The following is a 17136-nucleotide window of genomic DNA, read 5'->3' as shown; positions in this document are numbered from 1 at the left end:
ATGCTGGCAAGAACTTGGGAAAATCTGTAAGATTCCTAAATCTTTTGACTCAGGAATTCCACTTCTAGGAATTTACCCAATTACATAAGTATGGCTTTGTTCATAAATTTTCTCTAAGATTTATTGCAATGTTTAAAGTAGTAAAAAAGCAAACCCAAATATCCAACTAGAGAGAGCCAGTTGGACCACTGAGCATGTGCAGAGGAATGTTTATTGACAGGAAGATACGTATAGACCATTAGTGGAAAAAGCAGGGAACACAGTCGCATGCACTTACACCGATTCTATAAAAAAAAAGTATGGGCTTAGGAAAAGTCTGGAACATTCTCACAACATCTATGGTTATTTCTGTGCGGAGAATTTATGGTCGAGTTTTGCCTTCCTGCTTTATGTGCTTTCACACTATTAGGTGTTAGTCGATCATTTAAAAATTCACTTGGGTATTATTTGCAAAGTAGTAATAATAATAATGCACCCTATCCATCATGTCTTGTGTCTGATAACCTTCTAGTCCAGCTGTCCCTTAACAGTTGTTATTTTCTTGGAGGGGCGGTGTGGGGGAACCAGACTTGGTTCCTCATCCCGTCTCTACCCACCTCCACAGATAATGTCCATGCAGATAGTGTCCATGCTGCTTAGTTCTTACGTTTAGCGTGTGCATCTACCCTTCGCTCCCCAGTCCCCAATTTAGGCATGGGCACTAAAAGCCATGCCAGCTTGGTTCAGACCCCCAGCTCCATTGCTGGGAAACCTGTTCTGCCACTTAACAGCTCTGTACTGTGGGCAGGTAACTTAACGTCTCTCACTTAAAAGCAAATATTTGTTGCGCTCTACCTACATGTGAGGCACTGGGGTAGAACATTGAACAAAAGAAGCACCTGTTCATGAAACGTACATTCTAGTGGGGAGAGATCGATGATAAATACACATATGCCGGGTTGGGATAAATGCTCTGGAAATAATGCAGGATGAGGAGAATAAAGAACAATAGGCAGATGAGGCGTGAATGTGGGTACATAGGTTCTAGAAAGAGTAGGCAGAGAATGTATCCCTACTAACATGCTATTTGAGGAGAGTAAGGCAGCCAGCCTGGAGGAGGTGTTTGGGGAAAGTTTTAGGAAGAGGCAGTAGCATGCTGGCCTGGCTTGCACTCATTCTGATTGTGCCCACCTCCTCCCAGCTTGGTGTTTGGCGAGATCAAATCGGTAAGTTGAAATCAGCCTTGATGAGAGCACTTGTAGACAGAAATCAGCAAATACTATGAATTTTTCCCCTAGAGAGCTACTCGTTAAATGTTTACCAGCACACCACTGGGAAGCAGAAGCAGTAAGTGCAAAGGCCCTGAGGTAGGAGCATGTCTGGTGTGTTTGAGGACATGGAGGCGACCTGGAAGGCTAGAGAGAGTGAGAGGGAAGTGGAAGAGGAGACAGGTCAGAGGGAGCTGGGAGCCAGACCAGTAAGACTTCACAGGTCACGGGAAGTACACTGGCCTTCATTCTAAGCAGAATGGAGGCCATCAGAAGGTTTAAAGCAAAAGCGTGGCACCCCCTGACTGGAGCTTTGAGCAGAACCACAGGGAGGAATCAGGAAGATTAGTTGGGAGACCAGCAATAAGTGAGATAAGAGACAATAATGGCTTGGCAGAAGTGGAAGTAGTAAGACAAGCACCTGTTTATTCATTTTTCCAGATGTCGCGCATAGTAAATGACATAACATTTAAGAACATTGGTTTAGCACACAGGAGGCCATCGTAAACGACCATGGTTGTTATTACTGACAGAATGCTGATCCCGGAGTGAGGACTGGGTGCTCCTATCCGGTTAGGAAGGCAAATAACTTTAGCACCAAGTGGTAAACTCTATGCTCCAGACAGGTTGGAGCACAGAGGAGAGACACTTGGATCACGTTGGGGGTAGAAAGGTCAGGGAGGGTGTGTGAGCCAAAGGGGGGAGCTGAGGCAGAGGTGAGGGGAGATGGAATTAAAAGGAATGTCAGACTGCTGAGGAGGCCACACCTCCCCAGTTCAGTAAGGAGCAGATTTACCCTCCAGCAAAACAGCCTGTGATCTGAAGGAACAGTGATAATTAAATCACTTGGTGTGTTAATTAAATCACCTGGTAGGCTGTGGATCATTAGGTTCCAAATGAAATTTAGTGGTAATTTTATGAATTCCATGAAGCCTTTGATTCTGATCCAGTTTGATTTCAAAACTCCAGCTGGTAAGAACTTTAGAAATTACTGTGGAAAAAGGAGTTTTTCATCCGAGGCCCAAACGTGGGTTTCAGGAGGTCCGTGAACCCCATGAAGCTGTTTGCAGGATTGTGTGCAATGAATTCGGGGAGGAGAACTGGAACAGAGGGGTTCCATTTTTATCAGATTCTCAAAGAGGTTCATGGCCTGAAGATTAAAAACATTCCAACGGAGATGAACATTGGAAGGTAGGATTAGTCTAGAAGGGGCATGCTTTTGTTTGCCATTTCGTCTATCATTAAAATATTTGGTTAAGTGATATTTTAAATCACATGACATCAGTTCAAACACTGCGTTTAAAAGTGGTCCCTTTATAATAAGGCCTTTGTCACTTTATTCAAATGTGAACCCAGAGCATGTTCATTCCAACTGAGAATCGCCGCCGTGCCGAGTGCCGTTGATGGTAAACGAGCTGTGATGTAATGGAAATGCTTGCAGACAAGTTCACTCTGTTTGACCACGCCAGGGTCACCTGGCACCCTTCCTTTTGCGTATTTTCTGCTTGTGATTTTGTTGTCGTTGCTTATTGATTATTGATTTCCTACGGTCCCCTGATTGTGAGCTGCTGAGTCTTCAAAGTGACAGCTATTCCCAGGCTTCTTCAAGGCCAATGACATTGTAGACATTTTTACTTTAAAATGAGGAATAATCTGGGGGCAGGGGGTTGGGGGGGCTGGGATGGGAAGAAAATAATTAAAAAATAATAAAATGAGGAGTAATAGAAGTCAGTTGCTCTGACTGGAATATAAACTGTTTGGGACTGGAGCTCATGTGGTTAAATTTCAAATACTCCTCAGGAGAAAACATGTCCCCTCGTACCAAGCAAGTATTCAAGAACGGTTTGTGGGTCGGTCGCCCTCACAGTGGGCTGAAAAATAGAACATCAAAGGCACAAAGATATATCTTATTTCCAAACAGGAAGAAGGAACTTCTTTTACATTCCTTACAGCAAATACTATTGCTCAAAGGCAAAATTCTAGAAAATCTTTCCAATAACCCAAATGTATGGTTTAGAGGTTAAAACCTGTATAAGTTTCTAAAAAGTGTACTCTGGGACTATAACTGCATGATATTGACATTTTCAAGATGAACAGCCGTGACCGGATTAGTTTTGGGAGGGGGGGAGCCGGCTCGGCATTGTAGAAGTATGTGTGATGTACGACATAGACAAAAACCGACAAGAGGAGGTTGTTTTAAGGTACAGACGGTGCATGGCTCAGGCACATGTGTATGTGCTTAGACATGTGGCCTGTCCCCACGGTCCCTGTGTATAATCTCTGGCTCGTGGCTGAGACATCCTTCTTCCGCACACCCGGGCTTCTCACGTGGGTGGAGAATTAGGCATCGCGCTGTCTGCCATGCTGTCGCACCTGATCCTGGCAATGCTCTAATATTCCAGCGTCACCGTCTTGGTTTTGAGGTATTCGTTTAGCGCCTCCTCACCTGGGGAAGAGAAAGACTGTTGATGGATGACGTTCGTAGGTGGGTGTGATGTCACCAGACTTTCGGATGCAGGTGTGTATGTCTGGGTCTCTCAAGGAGAATGTGGCTGAGACCAGTGCTCACCAGCCTTTAAAGTTCAAGTGCTCACCTGATGATGCTGTGAAGCTGCAGCTTCTGATGCGATTACATCCGGCAGAGGCTCCGCAATTATGCCTCTCGTGTTTACTGTCCCTCTCCTTTTTCAAAGGTAAAAATTTGTTCACTTACAGTGTATATTCAGTATTATTTTGTATTAGTTTCAGGTGGACAGCTTAGTGGTTAAACAAGCATATACTTTATAAAGTTTTCCCTCCTATATTTCCAGTACCCACCTGGCACCATCCATAGTTATTTCCATATTATTGACTCTATTCCCTATGCTGTACTTTACATCCCTGTAGCTAGTTTGTAACCACCAATCTGTGCTTCTCAGTCCCATCATCTGCCTCCCCCAGGTCCCCAGCGCCCCTCCCCTCTGGGAACCCTCTGCATCTCTGCATCTGAGTGTTTCTGTTTTGTTGGTTCGTTTATATTGTTCTTTGGATTCCACATATCAGTGAAATCATATGGTATTTGTCTTTCTCTGACTGGCTTATTTCACTGAGCATATCCTGTGTGTCTTGATTGCATCAATTTTTCTTGTACTTGTTCAGTCTTGTGTTGTTTTATGGATGCAGCGTGGCCTAAGAGCACAGTGCTTCCAGAGTGTAGTGTACGGAACTGTCCTGGCCCTTCGCACTCACTCACCGCTCACTCACTGACGCACCCAGAGCAGCTGCCTGTCCTGCAGGCTCCATTCACGGTCAGTGCCCTGCACAGGTGAACCACCCTTATCTTCCACAACCACATTTTTACTGTACCTTTTCTATGTTTCTATATGTTCAGATACACAAACACCACTGTGTTATAACTGCCTACAGTCTTCAGTACTAATTATATTTTAAAGATAAGGAAAATGCAGTTTTCCTGATTTACATAGTATCTTAAAAACAGAGAAAGCCATATCCAGGCCAAAGAGAAAATTTCTGTATCTATTCTGAGCCAGTACAACCATCCACTTCTGTGGCAGTTACGGGGCGTGGATGCCACGGGCCACGCTAATGAGGATGAGACACTGACAGCTGAGCCAAACCCAGGGTTGTAAACCTTAAATTGGAATCACCTTGGGGAGCTATTAAAACCCCGATCCAGGTCACACCTCAGAGCAATTAAGTCAGCATCTCTGTATTTTTATTTTCTGAAACTCCCCGTTGATTCTAATCCGATGTGCAACTGGGAATCACTGGGCTAAGGGAGTTTAAAATTGGGAAAAGAAAAAGCTATTAGGCAAATTCTCCTGTTTTATAATAAAACAGAAACCTGAAGCTGGTGCATTATACTCTATCAAAAGACAAGTGGGGCCCAGTTGCCTCATTTTATAACAGTAATTTCTCTAAGAAGATCTCCCACTGTGTTTTGGATGCAGGCATGAGAGCCAGATTAAAGACGTGAAAAAAACAACCCTGACTTTACCTTCAAGTCCATGGAATTTAAAATGAGAGCTACTTTTATTGCTGCAAATACATTGCTTAAAGTCATCGGGAAAGAGAAAATGTAAAAATATCCTAAATTAACCAAACTTGCATTAGTGGACTATAAGTTCAGTAAATCACAAATATTTCCGTTTTTGAAACGACAGGCTAGACCTGACTGCGGGGAGTTAAGAACATGGGCTCCACAGCCAGCTTGCTGGGCTTGGATTCTCCTTGCCAGGGGCGTGCTGTGTGACCTGGAGCAAGTTACCCAGCCTCTCTGAACCCTCTTTTTCCTCATCCATTAAACAAAGATAATGAACGGCAGCTGTCTCCCAGGGCCACTGTGAGAGTGCCTGTGCTCACACAGGTGGAGTGGTGAGAACGGGGCCTGGGTTAGTGTTCAAAGTGAGCTCCGGCTGGGAGTGTGGGGGTGTGCCCGCCCACAGTGCATTCCATTGGGAGCTTTCTACAGACCGGAAATCGGAGTTCCCAGACCCCCAGCAAACCCTGCCGGCTGCAGCGCTGACTCTGAAAGGCCAAGCAGCTCAGAGACAAGACTTACTCTCCGAGCTCACTGGTTCCTGCCTGGAATCTACTGTTCCCGTCTGGGTTCCACTTAGTCTCGTGAACGCTAAACCAAGTTCATGCTGAATGTCAGGTAAGTAAACCAAACCTATTTCAGCGAAAAGATATCGTCAGAGGTTCTTTTACCTTTCAACATTCATCTTCTTTTACATAGGAACACTTTTCCACACAATTTGTGCACTTTTCTGTGTGGTCAAAACAACATTTAACATTTCGAAACATGTGCCCTGTCAACCCAAGTCCAGCTGCTTTTGTAGGAAGTTCCCTTCCTCGGAATATACGAGGGCTGCAGGACACCCAGGGCAGACGTCCCTGCGATGGGGAAGCAAAGGCAGGAGGAGAGCCGAGCGTACCTAAGTCCTTTCCGAAGCCGGACTGTTTCACGCCGCCGAACGGGGCTGCCACGTCCGTCTTGTTGTACGTGTTAATAAACACGGTTCCTGCCTCCAGTTTTTCACTCACGTACATAGCTTTATTTATGTCTCTTGTGAACACCCCCGAGGCCAAACCGTACTCTGTATTATTTGCTCGCTGCAACACTCCATCGATGTCCCTACAGGATGTTTTTAGGAAGATAAAAAACTTCATTAAACGTAGCGCACCACACTCTCGTTTCATGTTCTAGTATTTTCCCCCTCGGTGTTAGAAGCAGGAAAACATTACTGCCAACCTGCTTACATTTTTATAAATGAGATTGTCCAGACTTACACCGAAAGAACCTCCGGATGAAATATCACAGCTCCATGTCACATTTTTCACGTACATCATACAACACCATTTAAAATCTGATCTAAAGTCATCCTTTCAATCTTCTTTATTGGGTCTCCTTTATGACTTCCTCCTTCTCTCCCCTGAGTCCCACTTCTATATATATTCTCAGATTTTACACATAGTTCAAGGCTCATTTGGTGCCTAGCCTGACCCTGAAGCCTCCTCAGCTCCCCCCAGTGCCCCAGTTGTGGCAGGTGGGAGAAGCAAATGGGAAGGCTCCCAGCCAGACCCCTGGATGACCCTGGGCAAATGACTTCATCTTCCCATGCTTTTGTTTATTCTTGTGAAAATGCAAATGATAGTAATAGCACCTGCTTCATTGATGTGAGGATTAAGAGCTAATAGTGCCCAGTACACGGTAATTGCTCAGTAAAAGTCAGCTATAATCAGGAAGCACGTGTTCCTCCAATTCGGGGTTTGGATTAACTCTTCAGGTGCTTATGGTTCCCCTCCCAGCTAGACTGGAGGCTCCCTGAGGGCAGAGATAACACTGTGTTCCTCTTTACACTTAGTTGGCAGTGAGAGGGAATTCAGTCAATATGCTAATTCAATAGAAGGAGAGTAAAGCAATCCCTTAATTCAGTCTGGTGATTTCCCTGCCCTGTGACTCAGTATGTGTCCAGTTCCTAGTGCCTGTCACAGTGTGAGCATCTCACTTTTCTGAGTGTCTTCCTAATGCTCAGGAATGCATGGATTTCCTACAGTAGGGCCAGTAGATGCAAGCCCAGTATCTCATCTGGTGCTCCGGCAAAGAGACAGAACCTTTCCCAAAACTGGAAGAAAAATGAATTGTGCAGAATTTTCTGAGAGACAGCCCAGGCTTGAGGGTGGAGCCTCCCAAAGGTATTTTCAATCTTGATTACACACAATTTCCAACTCGCACAAGAGATTTGGAATCTAAATTGGAGGGAACTGAGGCTCTGCTAAAACTCTCCCACTCCTTCCTGTATTGCACATGGTAGGGACCCAAATATTTATAGACTGGACTAAGGCTTCATGCTGTGCTCCTGAGGACTACTGAGATGACAGTTTCATAGTATCTCTTGCCTACTTCTAGAATAATAACAGGCATAACAATGACAACATACCAATAGCAAACTTAATCCTTAGAACGATCCAAAAATAGTAGATACTATTAATAACTCAGTTTTACAAATAAACAGAGGGACAGAGTGAGTCAGGTGTGGGCTCAGAGTACGGAGGCTCCTCACTGCACGGTCTGCCCTTGGCCTCCTGTGACTAACTGCCCATATCCTTGTTTTCTCCCCCATTAGATGGTAGGCTCCTTGAGGACAGGAATGACTTATCTAGGTTTATATCTCCAAAACAGGGCTCCTACTATCTGTGAGTTTAACACAAAGCCTACCTACCTTATGGGGGAATTTAGAATGAGGAAATGAGAGTAACAGCGCATCCTTGAATCAGTTTGTCAACGTTCACTCACTATAGCTTCAAGTCCCCCCAGATCTCTTACCATATGTCTATTAAGAGCCAAGAAGATCTTCTGAGGTCTATAGTCTGGGGTTTTTTTTTCTGCCTTATCATTGGTGGAAGGAAAACTGAAGCTAGAATTCAGAAGAATTTTGTATAGTATACCATGAGTCTATTGTATTAAATATTCTTATATGAACTTAGTTACCACATGGCCTTCTGTGATATGATGACTACTTTGGAAAGTTTTTTGTGCTGTAACAAACCAGTATATCATTTACAGTTGATTGCACAGTGATCGTGGATGTTTCTATAAAAAGTTGAGTATTAGGCTTTGGGGGGCCATAATCCCCTAGGAAGGCAGCAAACACTCTTTCTTAGAGAAAACCAGATTTCGCAGATGCTGCTTTCCTAGGAATATAAATGCAAAAACTAGTTCTGCTATTCTCAGTTATTTATCTTGTTCCAGAGACATTTCAAATATTGACTGTACAAAAACTAAAATTTAGTCACCTAAAATCCCATGCTACCATTATTTTAAGCTAAGAAGCAAAAATACATTTCAATCTACATTAATTAGTCCTCTCTTCTAATTATTTAAGTGAACTATTCTTATGGTAGAGAATGACATGTTCACTGATTTTACCCTCTTTATGTAGCTCAATGGCAGAAGGGAAAAGACTTATCCAGTCAAAACTCATTAAACTGTGCCTGAAGAACATACCCATTTTGGAATTTAGAAATGACCATAATAGGCCCAAAGGATTCTTCTTTGGCAAGGTACATGTGGTCTTCCACATCTGTGAAGACAGTCGGTGCCATAAAAAAGCCTATTTGAAAAACGGAGGAAATGAACATCAATGATAGGGTAATTTTCAACGCAGTTCTCATTTAATGACATTACACTTTTTCTTCTGGGTCAGTAAAGCCAAGAAGACCTTCATTTTCCTATGGTTCTTAGATATTTATTACGAAATTTTCAAATATATGTAAAAGTGGAGAAAATAGTACCATGAATAGTAAAACAAACATTTGTTCATGTTTTGCTATATTTGAGTTATTCTTCCATGCTGAAATATTTTAAAGAAAATTCCAGCGATTACAACTTTGACCTCTGAAAGTATTTCTGCACAAATCTGGAAAAATAAGGACATGTTCATACATGCCACAATACATGATCACACCTAACAAATTTATGGTAATTCCTGATTCTTAATTATACTTTAATTTCTGATTGTCTAGAATGACCTTGTAACAGCTGATGGGTTCGATTCAGGATTTAAGTTCTACACATTACATTTGGTTGTTAGATCTCTTAAGTGTTATCTATATCTCTATTTATTATCTGTGTGTGTGTGCAGTGTGAGGTTGAAATTCACATATTTTTAGTATACAGCTTTTCAACATTTCATTTTTCTCAAAGTCAATTGTCCTGGCAGCACTATTAAATTCCCCATGTTTTCCCCGCTCGTATTCAAAGCCAGTTCTGTCATAAGTTAAGCTTCCATATATTTATGAATCTTCTTCAAAGTTCACCATTTTTGCCATTTAATTTACTTATCTCTAAACAGATACTAAACTGTCTTAATTACTATATTCTTATTTTTTGATACCTATTTATTTATTTTTTAGAGAGAGAGAGAAACATTGATTTGTTCCACTCATTTATGTGTTATTCATTGGTTGCTTCTTTTATGTGCTATGACCAGAGATTGAACCCACAACCTTGTTGTATCAGGATAATGTTCTAACTAACTGAGCTACCCAGCCAGAGCTTTAAATATCCTTTAATCTAGAATGTTTCCCCCTTATCCCTGCCCTTTATTTTTCATGCCATCAGTGTGTTAAACAGACTGAATCACTTGTCCTGTACAATATGAGGTCTGTCCAAAAAAGTCCAACTATTGTTAAGATAATGAGAAAGTGCAACATCGATGTCACCTGGCAGCCAAAAAGAGTGGACTAGAATGCACATGTGTGAACAATGACAACTTCACTGTACTAGTCAGTGGGGGTGGTAGACACCATTGAGTGACCATGTGTACTGTGTGGCTGTCACATTCAAAATGACAGAGTGAGTAGAGCAATGAATCTGCATCAAATTTTACATTAAGCTTGAACATTCCTCTGCAGAAACTATTCAGATGATTCAGACGGCCGCAGCTGTGGGCAACTGGTGATATGGCAGCTTCATCACAACAATATGCCCACTGTCTCGTATGGAGTTTTTTTGGCGAAACATCAAATCACCCATGTGACTGAGCCCAGATTTTGTGCCCTTCGACTTTGGGCTTTTCAAAAAACTAAAATCACCTTTGAAAGGGGAGAGATTTCAGACCATCAGTGAGACTGAGGAAAATGTGATGGGGCAGCTGATGGCACCTGGGAGAACTGGGTGAGGCCCCAAGGTGCCTGCTTTGAAGGGGACTGAGGTGTCACTGTCCTGTGTACAATGTTTTTTGTATATTGTATCTTCAATAAATGTCTCCATTTTTCATAGTACGTGGCTGGTACCTCCTGGACAGACCTCATATCTTGCATTTTTAGATTTGACATTGATTCTTTGGCATGATATTTAATGTGTTCTTCTATCCCCTGCAAATGGAAAATTGACCTAAAGGCATGATTAGGTTCCGTTTAAACACTTTTGGCAGGAACACTGCAGACGATGCTGTGTGTTACCCTTTGCATCCCACAGGAGACACCTTACATCCAGTTGTCCTGCTCTCGCTGATGCCATTTGGTGCTGAGTGGTTCTAAGGGGTTCTGAGTGGTGGCAACCTGACCCTCCATTGTAACACTGTGCTTTTCTTCTTGTGACTGGCAAGCAATCTGGGGGGGCGACGCTGTGGCACCTTACAAATACTCAGGCCCCCATCAACTTTTTACCTCCTCATTTAGCCTCCCTGATGATCATTGCCTGAATCAATTATTTCATTCAAGTGGGGATTGCAAACTGGTGATTTTTTCTATTCTGTCATTTTTTTCCCCCTAGATTAGTTAGCAGGGATTCCTCTGTGGGTGGGAAAAGAAGTCTCCTTTATCAGCTACTCAGTTATCCAGAAATTCAGTTCATACAGAAACACAGAGTAAGTGTTGATTTTTTTCCCCTTCTAATTACCAATTTTCAGAGTATGGTATTGGTGCACAATTCACCTACAGGAGTCAAAACTGAGTTTTTGTAGTTGTTTGTCTTTTTCTCCTTTTTGGTATCATGACAACGAGCCACTCACTATCTCAGTAATAGGTACTAGTTTAGACAAGAGGAACGAATCTTTCCATGCTATGCTGGCTAAGATTAAATCTCTCAGTGCCAGAAAGAAAGACCAGCGGCCCCTGAGTAACACAGTTATCTGGTACACCTGTTTACAGTGCAGCTAAGGGCCTGTCTTATCTATTCTGCGATTGGATTTTCACAGCCTAGGAAAACAGTGTATGCACATTTTATCCCATTTTACATGGGAGGCTCAGAGAAATTGTGTTGTCCAAGGTACCACAGCTTATTAGTGGCCAAGCAGGATCTAGAAATTGATTCTTCTGCTTTCGAGGCAAGCTGGTGTTGCTGTAAAGATTGTTACCATCTGGTCCAATTTAAGAAGCCAGGCGCCCCTTACACTGACTTGGTCAGGAAGTCCATCACATTTTTCCCTATGATGGCTCTAGTGGTGCTCAGTTGTCTTTCACTTCATTTGAAACAATTTTGTTAGATTGGATTGTGATGGCTGTCATATCAGTGTGCATTTAAAAAAAGTTATCAAAATTGGTGAATTTCTGTGCAGCCATTTTAATATTGAAGATAGAAGAAAATACACAACATTTTTGGTGTATTATGCTTCACTATTTCAAGAAAGGTAAAAATGCAATCAAAATACCAAAAAAAAGATTTGGGCAGTGAAGGTACAGAGGTTTTATGGCTGATGGAACATGTCAAAACTGGTTTGTAAAGTTTCTTGGTCCTGTTGACATTGTGGCCAAATAATTCTTTGCTGTGGGGCCGTCTTATGCACTGGGAGATGTTTAGCAATGCCCCTGGCCTCTACCCACTGGAAGCTTGAACAGCAGGAGTTAGCCAACATACTCAAAATATCCGAATCAACAAAGTTACTGGTGGAAATAAAATACGTGTCTTTTATTTTACGCACAAAACCATATGGACTGTTCGGCCAGCCCAGTACCCCTGGAGGTGGTCTTACCTGGCCTCGGAACTTGCCGTCCCCCGTACACCAGGGTGGCGCCCTCCTTCACTCCCGCTTCACAGTACTGCAGAAGCTTCTCCAGATGGGCCTTATGGTTTTGGGGCCCGTGGTCAGTAGATCTATCAAGCGGGTCACCAATTTTCATCTTTTTAATTTCCTCCACCTGTATGTTACCCAGTTCACAAAACACAGTAGACTATTAATAAGAATAATGGACGCCCTGGACCGAGCTTCTACTGCATGGTGGGTGTTACACTAAGCTGTCGAAAGATGTGTGGTCATTTAGTCTTCAAAGCAGCACTAGAGATGGACTTTATTATTTCCATCTTACAGACGAAGAAACGGAGGCTTAGAGAGGCGACTTGACCCAGGGCACAACCACCCAATATTGTAGTTTTCTGACTTGAAAGCCTCCACTCTTTACCACTGATTCTAACAGGACATAAACTACAGATGCTATTTGAAAATTATCCTGAATGTTAATCTGTGATAACAGCAAATCCAATGTTCTGGGATTTTTGTTAAGACAGCGTGCTTTTCCTCTTCATGACAAAAGAATTTCTAGTGGCCACGCTGTTATATATTTTCCTGTCCTCAGTGTGATAGACTGCCCTGGGGATATTCTCATGGCACAGCCATGCCAGAGAAATTGCTAGAATGTTCTGATGAGAAACCATCTTTATTGAACAATGTTCATCACGGACATGTCTTCGTAATCACTTCTTGTTCATCTCAGTTATCTTAACCTATTTCTGCATTTTCACATGTGAAGTCCCAGTCTAGTAAGAAGAAAGAATGGGAGTAACCCTGACCCCACAGGCCCATGAATTTGAACGTAGGCCTGGCAATAATCCCTCAGAAAAGTACCTGTTGAACAACTGAATGAATATGTCTCATGAGTACAAAATTGATACAGTAAATCTTCAACATTGTTGGTCTCAGCATTTGAATTCAACAGGTTAGAGTTGTGAGAACCCACGACACGTGGTCCTGTAACTGTTTTACGGAGGCACAGAATTGAATTACATGGCTATTTAGGAGACAGCCACTGCCCACCGCCTGCCTCTCCCTCTGACTTCCTTGTTCTTTACTCTCATAAAGAAAGAATGTTTGCCTCTTGGGGCGGGCTGGGGGGTGGCGGTGGTGAGGGAACTGCCTCTGAAAAAACGCTGGGTGCTTGTTTTTCCAATATAAACAACTCATAATTACTATTACCATCGTAATGATATAGCATAGTTTAGGGTTTATTTTAGTCATGGAATTCATCTTAATAGCTCTGTAAATAGCTTTTAGTACCATATTTATAGAATCGTGACCAATCTATAGGAGGTATCTGTCTGTCTGTTTGTCTGTCTCTCATCTATCTTAGTGGAGGAAATGATATCTGTCCTGTTAACTATACAGTGAGGATTTGTAAGGATCTGGCAGTGTGTAGTCAATTCCAATGTAGGGGCTTAGAAAAGCCTGCGGTGTCAGGGTTTAATATACCATAAATGCAGAGCAAGCTATAACCACAACAGCTCTTAAGGGTTTTTTTTACACAGACCTATAACTTTTTACTATGAAAAATTATAAACACATATAAAAGTAGACAAATAATATAATAAAACTCCATATACCCATCACCCAACTTCAACAATGACCGATTCATGGCCAATGTACTCCCCGACTCAGTTCCTCCCCTCCCGGAGAGCAGGAGGGAAGCCAAGTCTAGACATCGTATAATTGAACCTATAAATATGTCAAAAAGTAGCTCTCAACGATAAGGACTGTGTTGTTGTTTTTTTAAAATAGAACCACAGGACTATTATCACACCTAAAATTCACCAAGTCTCAGAAGTGCTTTTCAAGTCGGAGCAATTCCTGCCGGACTGAGGGAGCCAGTGTGCAGGAGGAGGCTTACCACTCTGGTCACGAATTCATCGTGGATGGATTCTTCCACAAACAGCCGCCCTGCCGCAATGCAGTTCTCTCCTTTGTTGAAAAACACAGCTCCCATGCCCTTGGGCAGCAGAGGAGAAGGGATTGTTAAGGTCACTTGGGAAGTTGGGTTTGTCAGAAAAGTGCAGGTGCTGAGACTCTGATGCTACCGGAAGGCAGCAGGCAGCAGGAGAGGTTGCAGAAAAGCAAGATCCCCCGGCCTGCTCAGTGATGAGAGCGGCAGGAACTACTCCGTTTTGACCTAGTGTGCTTTCAGGGGGGTTGGTCCTCTCCCCGTTTTGGCCCATGAGCACTTTAAAAAAGTGTGTCAAAGTAAGGACATGCCACCAAACACAAATTTTGTGTTGCAAGAAAACCTAGATTGTTCTATAAATCCAAATTTTGCTTTTGAGATCTCTATGTCAGTTTGTATAAATCATAAATGTTGGAAAGACTCCCCGACTTCCAAGGTTTAAAAACACCTTAATGAGACAAATTATAAAGACGTTATTTAAAAAAAACTAAGTGTTCTGAGTACTCTTAAATCTAAGCCCAAAGAGGATAATTTCTATATATGACTAGATAAGACTGACTCTCACTTTAAGATTTCTAATGAGCAAGGAGGTAAGATGTCTTTTTTGTTTGTTTTTTTTTTTTGTTTTATTTTATTGCAATACGTTTTAGAAGTAGGCACCTATTTAGTTGGATGCGACATACTCTTACCATTCGCACAGCTTTGTCAAGTTCACAGTCATTGAATATTATAAGCGGGGATTTGCCACCAAGTTCAAGGGAAACTTTCTTCAAGTTGCTCACAGCACAACTAGAGAAAAATAAATGGGAAATGAACATTTAGTCTCCCCCTCTGCCTTTCTGTCTGTCTCTCTCCTTACCATAATTGCCACTTGATATAGAAAACATAATTGAGCCCTGGCTGGTGTGGCTCAGTGGATTGAGTTCCAGCCTGCAAACCAAAGGGTTGCCAGTTTGATTACTGGTCAGAGCACATGCCTGATTGCAGGTCAGGTCCCCAGTGAGGGGCAAATGAGAAGCAAACGTACACTGAGGTTTCTCTCCCTCTCCCTTCCCCTCTCTCTAAAAAAATAATAAATGAATAAAATCTTTTGTTTAAACAAAAAGAAAACAATTGAGCCTTAGAAATACTCAGAAAGTTATACAAAAACAAAGTATGAGTGGTAGAATGGTGAAAATTGTTGAAACTAGGTGGTGGGCACATGAGGATTTGTTATGCTATTCTGCGTGCATTGTCTATATTAGATATTTTCCGTGATAAAAAAGTTTTGTTTTAAATTCTGTGGTAAATGATAAGAGATCCTCATAGGTAAACTGAGATTTTTTTAGGTATAAGAAGCTTGGTTATATAAAGGCCTGGCAAAGAATTTAGCCTCAAACCAGATTACTGGAACACTGGGGGAAAATACAGATTTTTGTAAGTAATGGCTTACTGTCCTTTTCTGACAAAAGCATCATTTAAAACATTTTTTTAAATTTAAAGAAATGCACAAAGAGAAGAAACCCACAATTCCATGGCTCGCTAACCATTGTTTTTATCATTTCGATGTAGTTATTTCTGGTCTGTATCCAACCACAGCCTGTGCCTTATTTAACATAGTTGGGAATCGCCCAATATATACAGTTTTACACCTTATTTTCTTTTCCACTTACCATTTTAACAACACTTTTCAATGTTATTAAAATGCCCCGTGGACACGACCGCACAGTATTCCTTTATGTTGACATACTTTAACCACTGCCTGCTTTTGGACATTTAAAGTACCTGTAACTTTCTAAAAAGTACTGTTACAGCTTTTTAGAAATTCATTTTATTCAAAACCCACATTTGTCATCGACGTGTCTTTTTGGGTTCTTCCTTATGCTCCAAAACACAGTTCTGGTCACAGAGTTAGCACAGCAAATGTTTGTGCTGGGTTGTTAAACTCACCAGTGGGGTGTAGGAATCTCAACATGGCTCTATTTTAATTGATGGTGGGCTTTACACTTTGGAAAGGGTTTTATTATATTCAAACACTTCAATACCCTGTAGTGATAAGTAGGAGATTTCTCGTCTAAATCTGATGTGATTTTTCTCCCTCCACAAGCCCCTATTCAAAGAAGCAAAAGCTAAACCCAAAACCTGGTTTGACAGGGTCTGCAGTAAATCTACATATTCAAATGAATACCTCTTCATGATCTGTTTGCCTATAGGAGTGGAACCAGTGAAGCCAAGTTTGCGGACATCGGGGTGTTCAGAAAGGCGTTGTCCGGCCACGCCTCCTGTAGAGTCAGGGAATCAAACACAATTTCAAATACGGGTCAAGTTCTGATGGCCAGGGCATCTTTGAATTCCTTGAGGGAGATTGCTAAGCTCTCATTGAAATCTTGGTTTTACTTTTTCTGTATTAATTATAAACTGACAAAATTCTAAATATCTTTTATGCAACTCCCATCCTCCCTAAAAGATGGGTAAGCTTGTTTTTTTTTTTCTTAATCTTCCAAAATAGGCTTTAAAAATTGAAACAGGCCACCTCAGGGTAGTTTTGCACTGCCATACAATTTCCGTCCCTCCCGCCCTACTCAGGCACCGTAACATTTCCATTTTAAGACTTTAGTGCATGGAAGTATATCCTTAAGTTAACTGTTCGGTAGACTGTCTTTAGTTTTAATGCGTAGTTACAATTCAGGACTGTCTGGAGTGGGAAAACAGCCCCTCAGCTGCCCCTGTACCATTCATTAACCGTGGTGAAGCAGGTCCATACCTGAGCCTGGGATGATGTTGATTACCCCCTTTGGAAAACCTGCTTTAACAGAGAGCTCTGCGAACTTCAAAGCACTCAAGGGCGTGACCTGAGCAGAAGCAGACAGCAATGACCTTCAGACTTCGTCCTGTCCTTTAGATCAAATACCCAACTTTTCCTCTATGGCTGCACTAGAGTTTTTTCTTTTCTTTTTCACATAATTTCAGACTT

The 17136-nt window shown here is 42.0% G+C and overlaps 1 protein-coding gene across 1 annotated transcript in view; it reads right to left on the bottom strand.

Moving 5' to 3' along the window:
* Window positions 1-1416: 1416 nt before the first annotated feature.
* ALDH1L2 (aldehyde dehydrogenase 1 family member L2) overlaps window positions 1417-17136 on the bottom strand; it is a 51621-nt gene continuing 35901 nt past the window's right edge. Inside the window, exons 16-23 of the mRNA XM_037160592.2 lie at window positions 16927-17014; window positions 16351-16444; window positions 14873-14972; window positions 14133-14231; window positions 12227-12392; window positions 8758-8863; window positions 6185-6384; window positions 1417-3693 (exon numbers count right to left, since the gene is read on the bottom strand). Of these exons, the coding sequence (XP_037016487.2) occupies window positions 3638-3693; window positions 6185-6384; window positions 8758-8863; window positions 12227-12392; window positions 14133-14231; window positions 14873-14972; window positions 16351-16444; window positions 16927-17014 (909 nt within the window). The 3' untranslated portion in view covers window positions 1417-3637. The remainder of the gene's footprint in view (window positions 3694-6184; window positions 6385-8757; window positions 8864-12226; window positions 12393-14132; window positions 14232-14872; window positions 14973-16350; window positions 16445-16926; window positions 17015-17136) is intronic.

Source organism: Artibeus jamaicensis, unplaced genomic scaffold (assembly GCF_021234435.1).
Source record: "Artibeus jamaicensis isolate MK-2021 breed Jamaican fruit bat unplaced genomic scaffold, CSHL_Jam_final contig_233, whole genome shotgun sequence".
In the NCBI taxonomy this organism is placed as follows: Eukaryota; Metazoa; Chordata; class Mammalia; order Chiroptera; family Phyllostomidae; genus Artibeus; species Artibeus jamaicensis.
The sequence above is the reverse complement of the archived record's forward strand: the minus strand, read 5'-3'. Positions and strand labels throughout refer to the sequence as shown.